The sequence below is a fragment of the Myripristis murdjan genome, chromosome 2, assembly GCF_902150065.1.
Source record: "Myripristis murdjan chromosome 2, fMyrMur1.1, whole genome shotgun sequence".
NCBI lineage: Eukaryota > Metazoa > Chordata > Actinopteri > Holocentriformes > Holocentridae > Myripristis > Myripristis murdjan.
The window spans coordinates 7,192,483-7,214,105 of record NC_043981.1 but is presented as its reverse complement, the minus strand read 5'-3'; the positions used below and the strand labels follow the sequence as shown (position 1 = coordinate 7,214,105).

Here is a 21,623-nt window from a genome sequence, read left to right as displayed (position 1 = left end):
CCCCAGGGCCTATGAAACACATTCAAAACCCATGACCAAAATGCATGGTTGTCAGTCTGGCAACGAGGCTGTTTTCGAAATTCATGGATTTCATCCAACAGCTGCAATCTGCTTCTACTGTACCTGCTGAGATTTCTGCAGGGAAGTGGGATTTTATACTCAATACCCATCTATCCTCCCCCTACCTTGCACGCTTCTGCATTCACACTCCCTCTTCCTTCTGTCAGAGGAAAGAAGAAGCCAGTGTGCGAGTATTTATAACTGCAGACATTTGTAATCACATCCCTGTACATACATCTAATGTACACTGAAATGCAGCACTTTACCACTCTCACTACACTTTCAGTGCATAAAGTTTCATGCTCTCATTTGCAGGTTTCACCCTCTCTGACACAATCCATGTCTCAGAGGACTCAGATTTCAGGGCTTAGGTGAGGACATGTTTGGGAGCCCAAGGTAAAGACTCCTGCATACACACAATGTTGTTAGAATAATACCAAAATTTTGATTTTTGATAATGATAAAAGCTTTGGTACCTCAGTATTGATATCAAATTAATACCTTAACTGAATAAACTCAAACTCAAACCATAATATGAAATGAACAAATTAACTTTTTTCCCCAAAATATAAAATCTTGCACATACTATCAGTATAGTAAGCATTATTAGTCGTATTTTTTTCCCCTCTGACATTCTGTTTTATTTTTAGTGTATATTACCTGTATGGTTTCCTTTCAATAGAGGTTCCCAGCAGCATTTGCAACCCTGCTTCACAGTCCACAAAACCACTTCCATAGCTCTTTTTTATTGTGGCAACAATGCCTGCAGATATTAAAGCAATACATGAGGCTGCTTGTCTGAGTCCATTGACTTTGTGTTTTCTAATAGCTTCAGTGTGTGTGTGCGTGTGTGTGTGTGTGTGCATGTGCAAATGTACGAAGACACACTCATAACACAGGGTGTGATAAATTGGTTATGTCTGGGTAAACACATGTTCGCGTGTGACAACATTTTTCCCTCCAAAGCTTGCCATTCGTGCTGGAGTCACACATAAACACACACTCCACCTGGACAAACACACTAACGCGATAACGCGCAGCAGCACACACATGCACAGGTACAGATGCAAATAAACTGTAACACACGCAAAAGAGTGGATTTCTGGTTGAGTTGAGTGCTAGTGACATGGTGGATCAGAGCTGATTGATTGGGTGACAGGAGGCAGAGTTGGGCAGGGGAGCACGGTGGGACTGGGGTTCCAGGGGAATCCAGGCACCCCTCCCCCCTTGCGACCACACTCCCTATTGCAAATAATATCTGACGACGGGTATTGATTAATGGACGATGTGGATCAATGCCTGTTGATTGGACTGAAAAGACAGTGTCCAATTCCTTGGTGATGAAGACGCTGGCCTGGCACCCCTCCCCCACCCACATTCTCAGCTATTTTAGGAAGTGTCAACCAGCTGCATTTTACCAATTTGGTACCAATTTATAAGGCTTTATAGTTTATATAGAACAATAAGGACTACGTAATGATTATGAGGCATAATGCCTGTCATACTTCTGATGATACTTAGGATATTAGCCACATGTTAGCAGACTGGTAAAAAATTTCCCTCCTCCAGATGGTTATTTGATGGTTTTTGTCTTGCTGTGTGAGACAGAGTGAGAGAATGAACATTTTTTTTTTTTTTTGCACTCATGAGTTGTAACCTTGTCATTTAAAAAATTCCCAGCCATGCCACTCTGAGCAGCACTTCCCTTTCCTCCACTTTCCCTGCCAGCACTGAGCATCATTTTTGTGCATTTACCACCCTCTGCTGTTTATTGAAACCAATTGCAAATGCACTAAATCTAGAATTGCGTCACTCCATTTGGTAATCTTGCAAAATGTATACAGATATTGGTCTATTTTTGAGGCGAACTAGTGGCTAGAATATATGTTATCTGCTACAAAGAGTGGATTTCCTTAAGACTGTAGCAATAAATGTGCAACGTTTTGGAAAGCAGTGCAGCAGTGCTTTGATTGGCAGAGGTGCAAATAGGGTGGGACAAGTTTATCTGATTTAAAAACCAACCTGTTGCTCTGAGGACAAGTTCACCTGGTGCACCTACGTAGTGAGTCATTGGCACTCAGAGACAGAGGAATGGCTCAGCGGCACTATGAGGAGAAAGATCACACAGCTTCTTACCTGAAGTACAGAGTGGTACCTCGTGAGATGATCGCCAAGGTCGTGGGCTACACAGAGTCAAAGGTGGGTGGCTGTTTATGTGTGTGTAATGCATGCAACTAGGGATGCACTTGAATCCGAATATGTTACACATTCATCATGGTTATTTGAGTGTTCACGACTGTGTGACTCTAAACCCCGGCTCACTACATGACATTAGAAACAGTAACTTAGGCCTTTATATGTGAATAAATGCAGTGAAGATGCAGAGTGGCTTATTTCTAACGGTAGCAGGATGGACCGCTTTGACTCTGAGGACACGGTGGGGTTTAAAGTAGCCTGTTTACACCGTTAAAAGCTGGGAGTTAATCAGTGCAGAGTCTGCCTGCTTCCATGTGACTATTAGGCGACGCTGCCTCAGCAAAACCCTGGGCAAAGAAACAAAAGGAAAACGCAGAACTGATAGATATAGATTTTATTTCTCTGCAAGGGCTAGATAGCTAGAACACACACACACACACACACTATCATTAGTGTTAATAAGTTACAGTTACTTTGTGTATGAGTGACAAGCAGCTACTATGCCCTGGTAAAGTCATAGGTGAGTTTTAACAGGTGTCTAATCCTGTTCTGAGAATGTGCTCCTTTCAGACAGCAAAACCATTCAACCTTGCAGTGGACGTGGGCTGCGGCTCCGGGCAAGGGACAATCCTATTGGCTCCATATTTCACCCAGATAGTTGGGACAGACATTAGCCCCGCTCAGCTGGAGATGGCCCTGGCCAATAGCAACCCTCCAAATGTTACATACAGGTGAGGCTGAAGGAACAGCTGGAGCAGTGTATAGTGGAAGTTAATTACATGCTGTGTTTCAGCAGCGGTTTTCTAATGCTGTTCTCCTTTATTTCTGATGCATCATCAACATGTAGGAGGAGCAAACCTTTGTATATAAAAGTGATATACATGCAAGTAAACATACTAATATTCATATTTAATTCTGTGGACATTTAGTTCAACTTTGATATCTCGTGTCGCTCTATGTAATCAGCTCACCTTAGTCTTGTAGAATCATAACACTAAGAAGACAAAGAAGAGAGCTTTCAAAAGCAAAAACTGATGCCATATTACCAAATGCCGACAGTCATCCGCAGAAAATGCCGGCAGGTGCTCCTGGCAGGTGTGCCTCTGGCTGACTGTGTACAAGGGCAAGAGTGTTGCAGTGCCTCACATTCAAATGAGATCGGTTTTATTCTGAATGCCAAAGTGTGTCCCCACACCATCGCTGTGTCCAAGTCAGCATCATCGCCAAGGACACGGGGCTTGTCGATGATGGGGATTTTAAAATGAAAATCCATGCATGCATTGATTTCCTAATGACACTTCAGATTAAGCCCTTGCCAAATTTGTTAGTGCTCTATGGGCAATTTTAGTATATTGTGCATGGACCAGTTACTACTTGGGGCTATATTTTAAATTGCATTCTGTAACACCTGTAGGAAATACCACATAGAATACAACTAAACAGTTTAATTAAAGCTGTAGCAACAATAAACTGCACATTCTTCTGTCCTAAATGTATTAATATTAGTTGTTTATGCAGATGGAGGTGGTTAAAAGGTTCAGAGGTGCAGCCATCCTCAGTGAGTTGAGTGTTCAGTCCCTTACGTTTTCTTGATCCTCCAGTTTTGTGACCCTCAAGTCAGTCATGAGACATCTTCACAAACCTTGCACAGATGCCCCGCGTGACTTTAACCCCATTCGTCTCTGTCCTGTATCATTATTTTTCCCAATCAACCACCTCCATCAAATCTCAGAGAGTGTCCAGCGGAGGAGCTGCCCTTTGCGGCCGGCGAGGTGGACCTTGTGACGGCCATGACGGCGGCCCACTGGTTTGATCGTGCCCGGTTCCTGCTGGAGGCCGACAGGGTGCTGAGGCCTGGTGGCTGCCTTGCCCTCTGCAGCTACACCTTAGACATGGAGCTGGAGCACGGAGATGTGTCCAGCACACTCAATGACATCTGTAAAGAGGTCCATTCCAAAATCATTATCTCTAAATTATAGATGACTCAGTCTTTAACCATGTTGTGTGGGGCCAAATTAGGTGAAAACACTTTAGTATGTATCCACTTGTAGGTATTATTACTGTGTATCTATGATGTAAATGAAAAATAATCATCATCAGATCTTAACCTGCCAATTTCAAGAATATAATAGGAATAATTTAATAAAAATCCTCAGTTTAGACAATTTTCCCAGACTACCGAAATAGGGCCAGCTAAGAGTACTGATGTCCCTAACTCAGTCCATTCATCTATTAGTGGCAACCATTGTCAAAATGCACAATGTACAAAAATGGCTGTATTTGGCTCACTTTTAGGACACACAAGATGTAAATGTAATTTGTTTGATTAAAAATTGAGAATTTATTTGGAAATGGCCAGTTTTTTTCCCAAAACTACGCAAGCCAATATACAAGACTATTTTGCACTGAAACCATTCTTTTTAACCTGCATTCCAGTTTTATGCGGCCCTGCTCCCCTTCCGTAATCAATATTTAGGAGCCAGCTCTGTAAAGATCTACAAAGACATGTTTGACTCCTGCCCTTACCCTGACAAGGAGTGGTGAGTAATGTAAATTACATTGACGCTATATTTGAATAACATTCTGTTTATTTCCACCTTATTTCTTTTTATCTTATTCTTAATGCACAATTTCTTTTACCTGAGTTATACTGTGTTTAAAAAATGCTGTCAATGGTTTTGAGTGTGAGAATGAGTGTGTTTGAAGTTCCAAGAGAAAGCAGCACTTGTGCTGTCTGATCACATGCTGTGGGAAAGTTTGACATCAGGGATTTCCATGTCGGCTGCTAAACAGCATTGGATTTAAATAGTTTTATTGGAAGCTGGCATTCATATGATCAATCATACCAAAGGTCAGTGATTTAAGAGATATATAAGTCTGTTAATTTCTGGTTCAATAGAACAGCAATATTTCCATGTTTTTTTGTACAGGAATGAGTGTTTTCGAATTAAAAGACTTGTGCCGCTAAATGACTACATTGGAATGGTGGAGACTTTCTCAAGCTACCAGAAACTGCAGAAGAAGGACCCCGCTGGTGCTGAAAGGCTCTCCAATGACATCAGAAACAAGTGAGCAAAAATTAATTCACCTATTTAACCATTAGCTCATGGTTGTGAAATCACTGTCCACCTCAGTCTCTGAACAGAGTGGACTTGTTCCAGTCTTGGTTTTAGATTTGGTCTTAAAGGAGAATACCAGTGCCAGAGTCATTGCCCATTTACTGCTGTCAAAATCCAGCTTAATCTCCCCTCAGTTAATTTGCATGCATACTTTATGCAGTTTTAAGAACTTTTTTGTGATTTCTATAATAAAAACGTTCGTGTAAAATCCATAAAGACTGTTGTCTCAGGTAACAGAGATGCCCTGATTAAAAAGACATAAAGAAGAAATAAAGAAGACACAAGAAGTCTGATACCATTGAACCGTCTTGATCTTCATTCAGCTCCAAATAAGAAAAGTCTGGGTCTCGGCTCAGACATGATCTGAAGATGATCTTCACTGCAATGTTTCCATCCAGTCATACACTTTTTAATTTATTTTTTGATCCTATAAAACCACTCTCACTTCTCCCCCTCTCTCCTCCATCACAGGCTGCTATCTGCCATGGGGGTGTCTTCGCCCGACACGGAGGTTGTGATGGTTGTGAAGTATTTCTATTGGCTGGCATGCAAACCGTGACATTTTCTGCATGGCTGCTGTTATACATCCTAAAGTGTTTCATCAACAGTAGGAAACAAACTGAAGTAGACCCTCAATCCATTTTAGATCCCAATTAATAGACTTTAAAAGAATTCTGCATCATATTGGATATTTCTGTTTGCATTATGTCAGTATTAAACTATGACTGCCATGAAACTCCTGTAAAATTAGCTCTCTGGCTTACTGTGGGTAACTATGCAATAGCAACTATGTAATTTATTGAATGATTTTTATTGATTTATTCAAGGCCTTTGATACTGTCAAGTTCATTAGGTTTGATGAAAGTCTAGTTATTGTGGCCAGGGCCATCCAATAGGGCCAGTCCAGCTTTTTAGGCATTAATAAAGGTGTGCCACAAGGTTCCATTGTAAATTTGCTTTTATTCACATTGTTTTAATGAACGAATTTGGGGAAAAAGTTACAAAAAGCCCAGTTCACCTGTAATAATATTATATAATATTATCTATGCAAAGGCGCCCTCTGCTGCCCAGGCACACACACAACTGTGAATTCTGTGCAGCACACAGCAAACACTGATCAATCTTAAATTAAACTCAGATAAAACTGAATGCATGCTGTTTTCTAGAAGACTTGCTAACAGTTCCAAAGAAATAAATGTTACCACTTGTAATGAGACACCAACTGAAAAAGTTCCCTCTGACAAATACCTTGGTTTCTGGACAGATGACAGGCGGTGCTTTAAGAAACATGAGGAACTGCCAAAGTCTTTAAAAGCTAAACTGGCCCTCTGTACAAATAAGGCAGGCGTTACCTTTAATTACAGAGAGCAAATTTTCCAATCGACCTTTGTATCAATTTTAAATGTGGTGATATAATGTATTGTGAAACTCCTTGATGCAGCAGATCATTCTGCCCCCAGGTTTGTTATGAGGGCTGGTTAATCACTGAATATTATATTAGAAAGCTGATAAGTGGTAAGAAGTGAAAGGCACTGCACTCTTTTGGTTCACAGAGCGCTCACTGGGGAACTTCAGACTATTTTTCACGTCTCCTTAGGTGTAGATCTACTGCACACTGCACTAGGTCACACTTTAATTTAATCCTAGAAGAATGTTGTGGGAGCACAAATTTTGAGAGGCTGGCATTTGAGTATATGGAATAACTAGCAAAAGAGCCTAAAATTTTGCATAGGGCTTATTTCATTTAGTCAGTATTAGTGATTGTTATCTAGTATGGATCAGTGTGTGTGTTGATTATTACATTTCCTCAGTGTTTCCGTGTGAATTCAGGGTGTAAAAGAGAGCATGCTCTAACTGACCTTTCCCTGTTTAAATAAAGGTTGATGGTGAATGCATTGCCACTCTCAGCCTGAACACTAGATGGTGCCATGCTATTCAGAAAAAGAAACGGGTGAAAGAGAGTTTGCCCTGAACTGAATAAAGGTTGAACTTCATTGTCTTACAATCTTTCACTTAAAGGCTCTCTCTATGTCTTTTTTTCTGCAGAGCATAACTACCTCTGAATGTTTTGAAGCCTACAGATGAGTTGAGAGAATAAAATTATGTTGGTTAAAGAAAGTAAATCATTTTGTGCTTTTAATAGGAAATGAAATTAGTTGTCTAGTGCTCAGCCTTTTTCCAAGATGTATAGGGTAAAGCCTATTTCCCTTAACGCTGCCTTTTGAGTCCTCTCAAAACAGTTTTTTCCCCTCTCCTCTGTTGTCCTATCCTTTTTGCTCCCCTTTCCGCCTCTTCTTTTCTCTCTCTCCGCCCCTCTACTCCAAATTTATAACACTCATTCATCCAAGTGAACAGTCTCTCCCCGAGTGTCCTCCGCTCTACAGTTATTTATGTGTTCACAGGTTGTTTTGGGCCACTAGAACAGATGGTAATTAGCATGCATGGCCTCCAAATCCCTTGAATCTCAAATACTTTTTTTCCCTCCTCTTTCCCCCGCTAAACGTCGAGGCTCTCATTTTATAAATAAGCTCTCAATTACCGGCAATGTTTGTGCAGCAGTATGGTTCTTAATTGGTTATTGGTAGGGTCATAACCAAAAATGAGTGAACAGAGACAGAGTCAATTTTTGTACCAAAGAGAGAAAATTTTTATCACAACATTTCTCTACATTGCATAAAGAACAGCGGTCAGCTGCACTCAAAAATCATCCACAAATCAAGCTATTATATATCTGCCTCTTCACTAGGCATATACTCTTCTTTATTGCAGTAACACTTAAAAACATAAAATATAAATATGTTACATCATCACTTATGCTACAATAACTCACAAATCCTCTCTTACATTGTAAGCAACATGCTTCCTGGGTCTCTGCTTGTCATGAGTCCATGCATCTGCAAGTCTTGAGTCCAGATAAAGATCCCCATTGATTGCCTAAAGCACTCCCTCGCTGCGTTTACTCCTCCACACCACTACAGCAGTCATGAGCAACGTGATTAGGACAGGCACGGCGATGAACGGGGCGAGGATGCTGATTGGTGGGTCGTGGAGGAGCCGGCCGGTCAGAGCGCAGTCGTGGAAGTAGATTCGGTGGATTTGCATGAAGAAACGGTCAACTATCTGATTAGGCCAGAAACAGTCCATCCTCAAGGCCACCTGGTACGTACAGTTGGTCAGTCCCTCATATGGCCTGCAGAGGACAACAACACGCAGTCAAATCCACAGTGGGCACATGTATGGCTGACCTGGTCTTGCACAAGAGGACCTATGCTATTTTAAAATTATTAAAGAAGCACCCAATGACCATAAAACTTACAAAGTAAAAGTGTCTGATCATATCAAACCAATTCATAATGATTCTACCACTGCATCTTATTAGTTTCATGCTTACATTGCTCTGTAGTGACATACACAGATTTGGTTGAAAATACTGCAAGGTTGCCAACATCCTGCTAAATTTTGAAATGCTGTGTAACAAAGACAGGTGAAGATTTCCTGAGATATGGAGCACTATGAGATTCAAGCTTGTATGTCTTCTGCACACTTTTTATAGCTTGATCGGCAGTGACAGCAGGAACTTAAAGAAATGATTTTGTCCCCAAATTGTTACATGGCATTTTGAAAGTGAACTCTTAATATTGACAAGGTCTCTTGTGGTGCCTTTGAAGCGTCCTTTCAGAGAGGGACCACGACTGGGATTCCTGTTGGTAGGAAAAAGGCAAAGAAGCATCTAGAATTACCAGTGGGCTTAGCGCAGCTAAATATAACCGCTAGGTGGAAGAGGGCAGGAGAAATGGAGACGCATACCAACATGGTAGCGCCCTCAGCACGGCGTTGCACCATACCAGGAGAGATTCTGTTCCGGATGGCCAGCATGCTTAGCTGCATAGCTGGGGGCAGGGTGCCCAAATGCTTCGAAAGCCCAGGCCCTTACGGGAAAAACCCATGCTTAAACTCTTTAACTCCTGTTAAAAAAATGGCTGCTAGAGGTGTAGCCTGCATTTCTGGATCTGTTTTGTGATTTCACATTACTGGCCAACATAGGCATGATGTTATGTGGAGATATTTCCAGTGCTGCTAGAAGAGTTTAAAGTTAGTGTATGTTACTTTTATATGTAAAGAAACATTTCATTAGTTCCGTGGTGCAGTTTTAATGAAAAAAGAGCTGAAGAGCCAGGGCTAGACTCATTCATTTGCACTGATATTTGACTATTATACAAAGAAAAGCAGTGCCACCAGAGTTTCTTCAGTGACTGTATTTTCAATAACATGCAGCCAAAACACATGTCTTTGTGTGCCACAATCACCCGTGCTGTCTTAACCGACACATATAACCCACAGCTGATGTGTGAGGTAACAAAAGACAGCGTGCGAAACAGATGAAATCACACTGACGTCAGACAAATTGAGGGAAAGTGGATGCAGCAAAAAAAGCAAATTGTTGCATTTCTTCATAAAATTACTCCTAGACTGCCTTGACTGTCAAAAAAAAAAAAAAAAAAAAAAAAATGAAAAATGAAAAAGTTTGATTCTTACAGAGGCTGAGTTGTCAGCCAAGAACCATGTTTCCTGAGCTTACTCATAGTAAATTATTCTAATTAAGAGCATCAACTTATGCTTAAAATGTAAAGCTGATGAGTATTTTTTCACTTATGAGGACCAAAAATCCTCACTTGGATAAAAAAAAAAAGAGAGAAAATCCTCTAATGAGACGATATTTTAGGGTTAGGATTTGGGTTTCAGGATGAGGTTTAGGTTTAGTGGTAAAGGTTAAGGTCAGTTTAAGATGAAGACTTTGAGTTAGGTTACAATTAAAACTATGTTAGGGTAAAAATTCAGTTGAAACTCAGAGTGGTTAGAGTTAAAGTTAGGGTGAGGGATTAGTAAATATGCAAGGTCTTCATAGGCATGGTAATACAACACGTATTTGTGTGTGTGTGTGTGTGTGTGTGTGTGTGTGTGTGTGTGTGTGTGTGTGTGTGTGTGTGTGACTACTATTAACTGAAAGTGTTTTGGTCTTCGTAAAGAAAATGTCCAGAGACCGGAGGGATGTTTTTTTTTTAAATGCCTAAAGCAATATTGATGCAAATTCAGTGTGCAAATGACATTGTCTGGTTCTTTTCCTAAGTGTTATTTGTTTTTAAAGAGTTTTAATATGAAACTAACAAGCAAGTCCCAGTAGTTAAACCTGGCGCTTTCTGGATTCGTCTCAGTGTCTAGCGATTACAGGAAAAAAATTATTTTGGGACTGAAGATGCAAACATCCATCCACACACATATACTTACATACAATCACAGACACACGTTTGGAAATAGGATTATAATAATCTAATTGAAAAAACAAAGCATATTAACTGTTGAGTCAGTGGTATTTTTCAGTGTTATTGAAATGGGAATCACATTCAATATTACTGTAAATGGATTTTTGCTTGGAAACAGGTTAGATTAGATTACTCAGAGTTATTTTTGAAGGGACAATTTCCCACTTACGCAGATACATGTTACATTATAACAAGATTTCAGACACAGGTCATGCACACTCACACTCACACTCACACTCACACACACACACACACACACACACACACACACACACACACAGTGTCCTCATGGCAGACTGCCACTCAAAATTGTCACGCACAAGATTCCCACATGATCAGCGATGGCCACTATCATCAGGAAAGGTTGGTGGAAAATTTCATCATGTAAAAGGGCTCTCTCTTTCCCTTTCTCTCTCTCTCTCTCCCTCTCTCTCTCTCTTTCTCGTTGTCTCTGCATCTGTCAGCACTGCGGTGATGGTAGTCAATCTCACCATAAGCTCAGCACTAGATACCACTAGACTTAAAGTGCTCCACAGGCAGGTGTTCGCTGTGATGGATGTCAGGGCACGGCTTGTATTGGGCAGCCACACTGGAAGCTGTGGCTGTCAGAGGAGTGCTGTTTATTCAGCCTCAATCAAAGCGGACAGTGGAGAGCATCAGGTGACAGATAGTAGCCTACAAGGCCCAAACGCCCATATACATTGAGAGGTACAAGTCCCCCCCCCAATGTTCAGGCACTCCAAAAATGTAAAAAAAATATATATATATAGCTGGAATATATTAGCAATTAAATGTTCAGGCATTCCCAAAATGTCTGTCCCCCCCAATGCTAAAATGGTGGTTTTGGCCCTGGTAGCCTATATGTCAGGGAGGCCCACAGCGGCTGGGAGGCATTACTTGCAGTTCTTAAAAGCAAAATTCAGCACTACTTGGCAGTTTACATCACATTTCTGGTGTCATGTTATGTTTGTTAAGGTGTTTTAATGCAGTTTATTCCCCCCATTGGTCAACTGGCAAATTCAAATATAGCACAGCTGCAGCTAATTGAGCTTAATTAGAGAAAGAAGCGCACTCTTTCTCTTCTATGCTGGACTTTTCCCTTTATGTTTATTTAATATTGCTGCTTATTGGTGAGTTCATAAAGTTACACTTATTCTATTTCTAGATTTCCACAGACATGGAAGCCTATAAGCACTACTTCCTCTGTTTTAGACTCCTTTTTCTTTCTTTTTTCTCTTTCTTTTATCAAACAGCCTACCACTGTAGCTGAGAATAGGCTGTGTGTCAGTGGAGCAACTGGGTTCACTTTTGGCTAGTTAGCTGCTGGAGAACAATATATCAAAGGGTCACCAAATTCCGAAAACATTTCATTTCCACATTTCATTCCCAATAGTACTGATGAATCCATTGTTGTTAGCATTTCTTGGCTAGTCTGCTAGCTAAAAAAGTCCAAACCAGCTTAGCTAACTCTTCTCACTCTTCTAATCTACTTGCAGCCTGAACAAAATAGCTTTGTATGTCACAGCTAACTGTTAAACTCAACTGGTATGAGGCAGACCTTATCAGACTATTCACCTATAATATCACAGAACTGACACTCAGAGACCTATCTTTGTGGTGGCACGTTGTTATATTATTTTGTGTTTCTCCTATAGCCCTGCATGAAGGCGCCAGACACTTTCACAGTGTGTGTGTGTCACAGCTGTGAGCCTCTACACAAATGTGTCAGTACAAGTTTTGGATGGGGTTAGGAGGACAAGTGCATGTTACACACAGACACATTTACTTGGAGACACACTCACTCGCACACACACACATCACCACCACCAATTACTAGCGGGCCGGTGTGGAGGACAGTGAGCCTGAGGGGAAATCACACAGTTTTGACAGTGGCTCTTCCTGTGGGCTTCTTCACCCTCTTCTGTTTGACTCATCCAGAGGCTGCCCGCGTTGGGGAGAGGAGAAGATGAGAGCCGCTCTGCGACACATCCAGACAAATACACCATCCAGTGTGAGACTGGGACTCGCTGATGTGGTGGTGAGTAAAAAAACGAAGTGAGCTGGTGATCATAAGGCGGGCGGGCAGAGGATGCCTCATCACAGAATGAAGTCAACTTAAGAGTGGCATTTTGTGTGAATGGAAAATTACATGGTATCCATCTGTGTTTGATTATCTCCAAAAGACCTCATTTTCACAGTAGTATTGATTGATTCTATTCAATGTGATGACTGCAATGACATTACAGACTATAGATTTTCAGCATCTTAAAGGGCAGGCTCCACTACATCCATTCATGCAGAATAATTAACTAAATATGTTTTCTTGTACAAAAAAAACAAACCAAAACAAAACAACACAAAAAAAAAGCAGCAAAAGAAAAAAATGCTGCTAAAAAGTACGACTACTACTATGACTAATACTCCTACCATTACTGAAAAATGGTAGTAATAATAATAATAATAATAGTGATGATAATAATAGATATGTGAGATATGATAAATGATAATACATAATTAATTACTAAATAAATGACTATAAATAAATAAATAAATAAATAAATAAATAAATAAAATTTTACAATGATACCAGACTCTGTGGTTCAGGTATTAATGTTCAACATTGTTCAGTTTATTGACAGCAAATACCAATAGAATATGTATAAAAGGTTAATATTAATATAAAGCCTAACAATGCCTAAAAATATAAAATAAATGTTATTTTTGTGGTCTCTAGCAATCTATAAATGCATGTTTTGAAAGGGACTCTATGAGGATTTATGCACCCCGCTACTGTATTTCATCCAGCATTTTTATTTCTGTTAATTAAGTTTATGCTGCATTGTGTGTGTACCAATTGAAAACTCACTCCAGAGTGTCTGGCCAGCTGCACCACAGGCTTTGGTCCAGTCCTCCCATGTCTAGTTTGAATTTAGCTAAGCAGAGTTCATTGATCATCTTCTCGTAGAAACCCCTGTTGCAGCCTGACGCCGACGGAAGGACTTGGGCTAGACAGAGAGAGAAGAAAGAAATAAAAAATTGAATGAGTAGAGGAATAAACAAGTCATTTAAAAATGGGTATTGGGGGATTTGAAGTAACTGGAAACTGGATGATCTTTCTGTTCCATCAAAACATAATTTAAACAGTGACAGACAGGCAAAACTTTGCAATCACTGTACAGATACAGTGGATTATAGAGAGCACTACTGAGATTATCTGGTGTGGTTAAATCCTGATAATTAGGAATATGCTTGTGTAACAAACAAGGTCGTGTCCTGGCACTGGTTATCCCGATCAGCTCGTCCCTTGCCTTTTAAGCTGTTATTTTCTGTAAGAGAAGATTTTAATTTGCTGTCTGAGTCCCAATCCCATTTGTTTACTTCAGAGATGCGTGTAAACAGCCTCTCAGTGTAGAGGCGGACCACAGCCGTCCCGCAGGACCCGGCGCTGAATCTAACAGTAGGAGAGAGAGCTTAAGCTGGTGGACAGGCCCTCGTGGAGCGAACAGGTTGTTGTAACAACATGTAGCGCGGTCTGCATTGGCCTGATAACGCCCAACTGTGTACCCATTATGTTTACTCTTTCTTAGACACTCTCGAGGTTCTAAAGCCCTCAAAGGAAAACTGAAGATGTTGACACGGGGGTTTCCAAAGAGATGCTACCGAACGAAGGAGGTGAAAAATAGTCAAGGCCCCATCGGCAACGCAGTTCTTTTTTTCCAAACAGAGCCCAGAGGTGCTCGAGTCATAAATGAATGAAAGACAGAATGAGGTGCAAAAGGTGGAAAAACAGGAGAAATAGACAGCAAAACATGAAAAATGAAGTGTCCTTGAGCTCATTTATTAATTTCACCTCCTTCCCTGCGGTTGCAAGCGGGTTATGTTTCACACCTGTCTGTCCATTTGAGAACAAGATATCTAGAAAAGCAAAGAGAGCAGATTTGGATGAAATTCGTTGCAAATGCAGGCAGGTGGTTAATTAACTTCTGGTGAAGATCCAGATCAGGGATTTCCACTATTAGATGATAATCATTTTTGCGTCATAACTATTATCTTGTTTTAATGTGCTGGTGGGAAGTCTGGCATGTAAGACTTGGGCTGCTGCCAAAGTCCTGCATGCGCTGCATTTGAAATTATTTCATTTGTAAAATCAAGACTAATTACGATTTGTCATGGAGCTGCAGCTTTGCAAGACGCAGAATTGCTCAGAGGTGATGGAGGTTTGTCTTTGTATTGAGTGCCTTCTAGTTTTTTTGTGGTTTTAGTCCAGGAGATACCATCTCTGGCAAGGGTCTTCATGAACTTGAACTGGAGTTAAAGTCAGATGTCCAGTCTTACATTTAAAGGAACAGTCCATCCAAAATGCAAAAAAGAAAACATTTCCCCACTTATTTCTACTACAATCAATCAACCCTGTCTCCTAAAAATTACACATTTTTTCACAGGTTATGTTTGTTTCTGACGTATGACAAATATGTTTCTAATCAACATATCTCCTATATCATCATTTTAGCCAAATTTGTTACCTTTAGCCACTAAAACTACTAGGGTTGGAGAAAGATTAGGTTTAGACATAAAAACTGCTTGGTTCTTATAATGTATGTAACGTTTGCAACAAATGAACACCACTGCCACTTCACACTGGGCTTGAACTCGTGTCGCCTGGGTGAAAGTTAGTTGTTGACCCATCAACCACTCCACCTTTCTCCTAGCACCGCCCTCAGATTAAAAGATTACAAATGTTCATGTGATATGTTACAAACAAATGTAATCCTATTATAGAATACATTCTCCTCAAAGCATAAATGACAATGCAGTTTAGCTGTATGAGATCATAATTTTTAGGAGACAGGTCACAATCTATCCATCTGCATAGTTTCTGTGTGATTGTGCAACTCCACTCTGCCTCCCTTCATGTCAGTACAATGAGGCTGGATGGATATTGTGTTACAGTATGGTGCTCAAACTCAAATTTACATATGAAGAACTGACAACAGCAGCAGCTCTTTCCAAAAACAGTGACAGCACTGCAAAAACTCAAAATCTTACCAAGATTATTTGTCTTATTTCAAGTAAAAAATGTCTTATTACTAGTCAAAATATCTCATTACACTTAAAATAAGACATGATCAGCTCAGAAGTAACTTGTTTTTAGACAACTGTCTCTAGTTTCAAGTGAAAATTTGCTTGAAACAAGTGAAAATTTGTTTGTTTCATTGGCAAAATTTGTTTCTTGTTTCTAGCTAATTTTCACTTATTTCAAGTGAATTTTCACTTTTTCCACTGGCAAATTTCGCCAATGAAACAGCAAATTTTCACTTGTTTCAAGTGAATTTTCACTTGAAACAAGTGCAAATTGTCTAAAAACAATTTACTTCTGAGGTGATCATGTCTTATTTTAAGTGTAATGAGATATTTTGACTAGTAATAAGACATTTTTGACTTGAAATAAGACAAATAATCTTGGTAAGATTTTGCGTTTTTGCAGTGAGGGATACCTGCCATAATCCACAACCCTCAGAGGAGGAGTTTCATTAGGAACTATTTGCTGTTGAAGAACACCCTTAAATGGTATCTGTCCAGCCCAAAGAAGTGTACAAAGTCACAGGCAGTCAGAGCACAATGCTGAGAGAAGCTGCCAGCTACCCACCCAAGCAAAATATAGATTTTTTTGTGTGTATGTTTTGGATGAACTGGCCCTTTAAAGTCCCCCACATGCAAAAACATTACAGCTACATATGGTTCTGAAAAAGTCACAGTCTACAAAAGATGCTCTTATGTTTACTGGCAGCAGACTTACTGCTTTAAAAGTAGCTGAGCATATTTTTTATACAGTATGATGAATCCTGGCTCCATATTCCACAGCTCATTTTCATCTTGTATTCTTTTCATCTGCTCTATTTTTTTTTCTAATGTTTTCCAATAAACTGTGTTGACACTGACAAAAACAAATCCAAAATAAAACACTGAAGCAAAATATTGATTTATGAGTCACAGACAGGCTGAGTCCCCACAACAAACAAAATGGACACATTAACTTGTCTTATTTGTCCTTCAGCAATCATATTTACTAAAAGCATGAGTAAAATGACTATATAGAATACTATTAATGTCTATCTCAAAATATTCCACCATCATCTGTATGCTGGCAAGGCTGGATTACATCTTAACACACAGTAATATGAGTCATGAAGTCTTAAATGTAGTCTCCTATTTTCAGACTTCATTTTTATGGATTATGACAGTGATGGTTGCGACTACGATACGATCCAATTAGCTGAGATATCATTCATGTTTTGTCAGCTGCTGGGATGCTCAGCACGGCAGCCCAACTTTCTCCATCTAGGAGTGGGTGTGAAACCCAGCAATATCAGACTTTTGCAAAAGCCATTTGATGAAGCTGAGGATTGAAAATATTCACACATATGTTTCCTGAGTTATTGCAGAATAACTGTAATGTTACTTTTAAAACATTTGTTTATCCAGATAAAGTCAAGTGAGGAAGCAACACTCCACACTTGGACAAATCCATGCCAGCCAGTCCAACTGGTCTATTACTACTGGCCATCTGAGCAGTCCCTTGGGCCAGTGCCTTGCTAACAAGCACTGTGGCAGCAGTTGTAAAGTGTTTTCCATTCACACTTCTAGGCTAGACTTTCCCAGTTCTAACCCTAATCATTTCAAACAGTCACAAGCCTTTTTCTCTTACCTATAAGTTACTGCTAGTGTTGGCTCTCTTCATCTCTCAATATAAAATTACTAATAGTTCATCCATGAATTTGATATTTCTTTTTTCAATTGTTTAACATTGTGAGGTTTCAGAATTTATTTATTCAGCTGATATGAGGAAAGCTTAACAGTGATGTGCCATTTTCAACTCATTTGCATGTTAAGTGCATTTTGCAGTGTTACTTTTCAGTGTAACTTGTCTTTTTGTGTTGCAATGAAAAACACTACAAATGTGTGTCTCACGCCAGACACATGAGTGTGTTAAAAATGATGCATTACATACAAACATATGAACAGAGTAACTTCCACATATTATTGGAGCAGGCCTAAATAAAAATGGCCTAAATCTGCCAAAGTAACAATGTCTGATTGAATATCCAGTATGATGAATCCTGGCTCCATATCCACAGCTCATATTAATCTTGTACTCTTTTCATCTGCTCCATTTTTTTTTCTAACGTTTTCCAATATACTATGTTGACACCGACAAAATCAAACCCAAAAATAAAACACTGAAGGAAAATATTGATTTATGAGTCACAGTATTGCGGCTTATCCTCTCCAAGTATCAAGTATAATTCATTGTCCAATCAGCCATCAGCTCCCAAACCCAGCGTGCTTCCGTTTGTCGAAAGAATTAAGTGAATCGAGATACAACCACATTAATGTCCCATTCATCAGGAACACCAACATTAACTTTTCCACCACGTGTTGTGAACAAAGTCCACATAGCAGCTTGTTTTGGGATCTGAGAACCAAATCATCTTCCAGACCTGATGAAGATCTAATTTGTGCTTAAGTTCAAAATTCACAAGTTCACTCTCCATAAGCTGACTTGTGGAGGTCGTCTGACATTTATGAGTTTATTGTATCTAATGCATGATAAACAAATAGTTAAATACACAGGTTGACACAACAGTAAACACGTGCAGGAACCGTTCCCAATATTATATGTATATATTTTTAACCTCACAATGTTATTCATCGAACTTTTCTCTCAGAATATATAGTTTGCTTCTCCTAGTGAAAATGAACTTCACATGCCACAGACACTTACCTGCCATGATCAAAACAAGCCCTACTCTCAGCAGCGACGCGCACTCCAAAGCCATCATGTATATCAACTCAAGTCTTCTCACGCGTTGTGCTCAGGCCCTGATAATCAACTTCACACATGTCATTCTTGTCTTCCACATAAATTAGCAGTCGTCACTTATTCACAAAGCAGATCACGTCGGTATAAAAAAGCGCATCGTAACTCATTGTCTCAGGTCTGCAGAAGGGGACAACAGCGACGGCTGGAATCTGGTTGCGCTTAAAAGCCCCTTGAACCTCCTGCAGTCCCGGCCTCGTCTTCTCTCATCATAGCACTAATGATAGAAAGCTCAGCCTGACATTTGATCCCGTTGTCCCGCTCCTTGCAGGGCTGGTCCATAAACAGAGAGGAAAAAGACGGTGCCACTCATGACTAATGACCGCACAGCACATGAAGGTAAACCCATATCATGTATTTTAGTAGCATGTCAAAAAGCAAAGCTAAAAACTGTAGGGGACATTAGTGATACCATATGAGACACAAGTAGCACAGGGTCCCTGCAAATTTATATCAGAGTATCAGAGACACGTTCCAAGGCCCTATAGGAATATAATAGTGAACCGATCAATAAAAAATATAAGGTTAGGTCACTATAATGCGCTATTGAATAATGCAGAGGTGGTTTCATATCTATCTATCTATCTATCTATCTATCTATCTATCTATCTATCTATCTATCTATCTAGATAGATAGATAGATAGCCATATGATAGATAGATAGATAGATAGATAGATAGATAGATAGATAGATAGATAGATAATTTCACAATGCAAGAAGATTATAAATCAGCGAGCACTAATGGGTGTAAATGGACAATTATTTTATTTTATAAGGTGAATGGCGCTCTCTCTTCACTGGATTATCATACACTAATAGTTCTACCTCAAGATGTATCAGAATGAGTTTTTCCTGTGCAGTGTTAATGGTGATCCACTATATCTCAAATAAAACTTCTCTGAGGCCATAAGAAGAGAGAAGACAGAATGTCCTCTTTTCATTTCACATATATTATCACGTGAATCTTATACAGTGTAGTGCTAATGTCGCTAATTGAATATGTTATCTGTGGGATTTTGCACAATGCAGGGTCACTATTACCATTCTCAAGAGGACATGACTGGTTTGTGTTATGCTGCCACCCAGTGTACCCATCTGGGCTTAGAGTGTGTGTATACTAAGAGGATCCCATACACACACCACAGATAAACTGTGATATCTGAAAGTTATCACAATATTGTAGTTTGCAGAACTGAACTGAAAGAACTGAAATTTAGGAGCATCTATCTATCTATCTATCTATCTATCTATCTATCTATCTATCTATCTATCTATCATTTCATACAGGCAAATGCAATGTGCTTTAGATGAGGTGCATAGGCCTAGAGCGACTGACAGCCAGGAGTTCATTCCCAAGTTCATACTGTAGCTTATATACATGTGCCTTCCTGTGATGTGTGATCATGGGTGTAGTGCAGTGCAAACCCACCTTAGCTCAGTGTGCTAACATTTTTTAGGCTGACAAAAAATCTCTCTCATATAAAACTTGGAGTATACATGACAGTAAATTGTATTAAACTGATATAAGTCCCATGAGGATTGGGTCTTGTAAGGGGAAACGCATTTTCTGTAATGACATTATTAAAATGTTTGTTTGTGTTGGACCGTGATGACTAGGTCATGAACTGTCCACCATTTGTTGCAATGCTGTAAGTCATGAGCACAACATTTATTATGGAATCAGTGATTCCACAGTAGGCCTAAATATAAGGTCAAGTATAATTTATGCCTCTCACCAGATTTATGAATCCAGACTAAGAGGCACTGACATAAATTGAGTAGTTCTCTGTAAAAACCCCTAGAGAGCAGCAGAGGACGCTAAATAACCCTCATCACGGCTCTGTGGGATGTAGAGGGTAATTTTCGTCCTTCGAAACCCTTGTAAGCCTTTGACTTGCTTAGTAATAGACCTCCTTCTCTCCCAGCCCTCACCTTACATGGATCACAAATCAATATCTCTTTGTCCTCATTGATTTGGCAGCCCTTTTCATAGTTTCATATCAGTCCACAAACGAAGCCAAAGTGCAAAATGGGGTACACGGATTCATTTGGCTTGTAAAATGAGTGGCCCTGAAAACGGCACTGCTAGAGCCATTCAGTTCACTGCGGCCCAAGACTAGCATCATGAAAGTTTATTGGCTGTGCCTTCTAGTGGCGGATATTTGCAGAGGCTGACCCTGCTGGCACTGCTGCGCCACCGCAGGAAACTTTTTTAAGGTCAGTGTTGGACCACACGCGCCTCACTAATTCAAATGATTGTACATTTTTTATTATATCTGTAAAACGGCCTGTAGTACATGCAGCAACTAAGGAAAATGTGTCACAAAAACTGCGCATGTCCTCTCAAAAAACAAAACAAACTAAAACAAAAACAAAAAACAAATAAACAATTGACGTAATAGACAAACAAGCAACCGAATAAATAAATGAATAAGTATATTTACAATATTCCTATGAACGTCCCAAATAGTTGAAGCAGTAATGTGTGTCAGTGGTCGTAAAGTGAATTTATAGTGACCTTATGGTGTTTTATTCCAGCCAATCATTTTTTCCCCACTTTTTCCTCTAAAGAGGGCAGGTATTAGCGTTTTTAATCTACTTTGGTATCACTGTGATAATCCTATAGGGCAGCCAATCCAAAAGGTGAATGTGGGTTTAAGGTCATATATGGCACGACTGCAATATTTCTATAATATTACTGAGGATCTTGGGATTTGCTGTGATACATGTATTGTATTCCTCTATATATTATTATAAATTATAATTTTAATTTTGTGAAGGTGTATAAAATGACCACTAGGCTAATAAACACACCAGCTAGTGATCTGTGACTTTGATAGCCGTTTCAACAAGTACTATGGTCTTGTCTGGAGAAACACTAACAGAGCCAGTCATTTAGACTGCACACAAGTCAGCAAAGGAACAAAAGCATAAGTCTTGTCATGACAGGTGTATTGACAGTCGCTACCGAGCCTAATGAGCCAATAAGGAAAGGTGATAAGTAAGGTGGGCGGATTTCCAAAAAATAGCCCAATCTTTTGGGCATC

At 39.7% G+C, this 21,623-nt stretch overlaps 2 protein-coding genes across 2 annotated transcripts; one reads left to right on the top strand and one right to left on the bottom strand.

Moving 5' to 3' along the window:
- Nucleotides 1-2,081: 2,081 nt before the first annotated feature.
- LOC115373218 (putative methyltransferase DDB_G0268948) lies at nucleotides 2,082-6,309 on the top strand. Its single transcript, XM_030071493.1, has 6 exons — nucleotides 2,082-2,259; nucleotides 2,827-2,987; nucleotides 3,989-4,202; nucleotides 4,693-4,796; nucleotides 5,187-5,324; nucleotides 5,847-6,309. The coding sequence occupies exons 1-6, from the start codon at nucleotides 2,152-2,154 to the stop codon at nucleotides 5,932-5,934; spliced, it is 813 nt and encodes a 270-aa protein (XP_029927353.1). The 5' UTR covers nucleotides 2,082-2,151; the 3' UTR covers nucleotides 5,935-6,309.
- Nucleotides 6,310-8,309: 2,000 nt separating this feature from the next.
- On the bottom strand, nucleotides 8,310-18,566 carry LOC115374172 (receptor activity-modifying protein 1-like). The gene is made up of 3 exons (XM_030072953.1): nucleotides 18,480-18,566; nucleotides 13,563-13,701; nucleotides 8,310-8,565 (listed from the first exon to the last, which is right to left on the bottom strand). Exons 1-3 carry the CDS (start codon nucleotides 18,535-18,537, stop codon nucleotides 8,310-8,312), a joined length of 453 nt encoding a protein of 150 aa, XP_029928813.1. The 5' UTR covers nucleotides 18,538-18,566.
- Nucleotides 18,567-21,623: the final 3,057 nt, after the last annotated feature.

Excerpts from the sequence above, each read along its gene's own strand:
- LOC115373218 (XM_030071493.1), top strand. The coding sequence starts at position 2,152 with ATGGCTCAGCGGCACTATGAGGAGAAAGATCACACAGCTTCTTACCTG. Across the intron at positions 2,260-2,826 it reads TGGGCTACACAGAGTCAAAG|ACAGCAAAACCATTCAACCT; the intron begins GTGGGTGGCTGT and ends TGCTCCTTTCAG. Across the intron at positions 5,325-5,846 it reads TCCAATGACATCAGAAACAA|GCTGCTATCTGCCATGGGGG; the intron begins GTGAGCAAAAAT and ends CCTCCATCACAG.
- LOC115374172 (XM_030072953.1), bottom strand. The coding sequence starts at position 18,537 with ATGATGGCTTTGGAGTGCGCGTCGCTGCTGAGAGTAGGGCTTGTTTTG. Across the intron at positions 13,702-18,479 it reads GCTTGTTTTGATCATGGCAG|CCCAAGTCCTTCCGTCGGCG; the intron begins GTAAGTGTCTGT and ends CTCTCTGTCTAG. Across the intron at positions 8,566-13,562 it reads AGCTGGCCAGACACTCTGGA|GCCATATGAGGGACTGACCA; the intron begins GTGAGTTTTCAA and ends TGTCCTCTGCAG.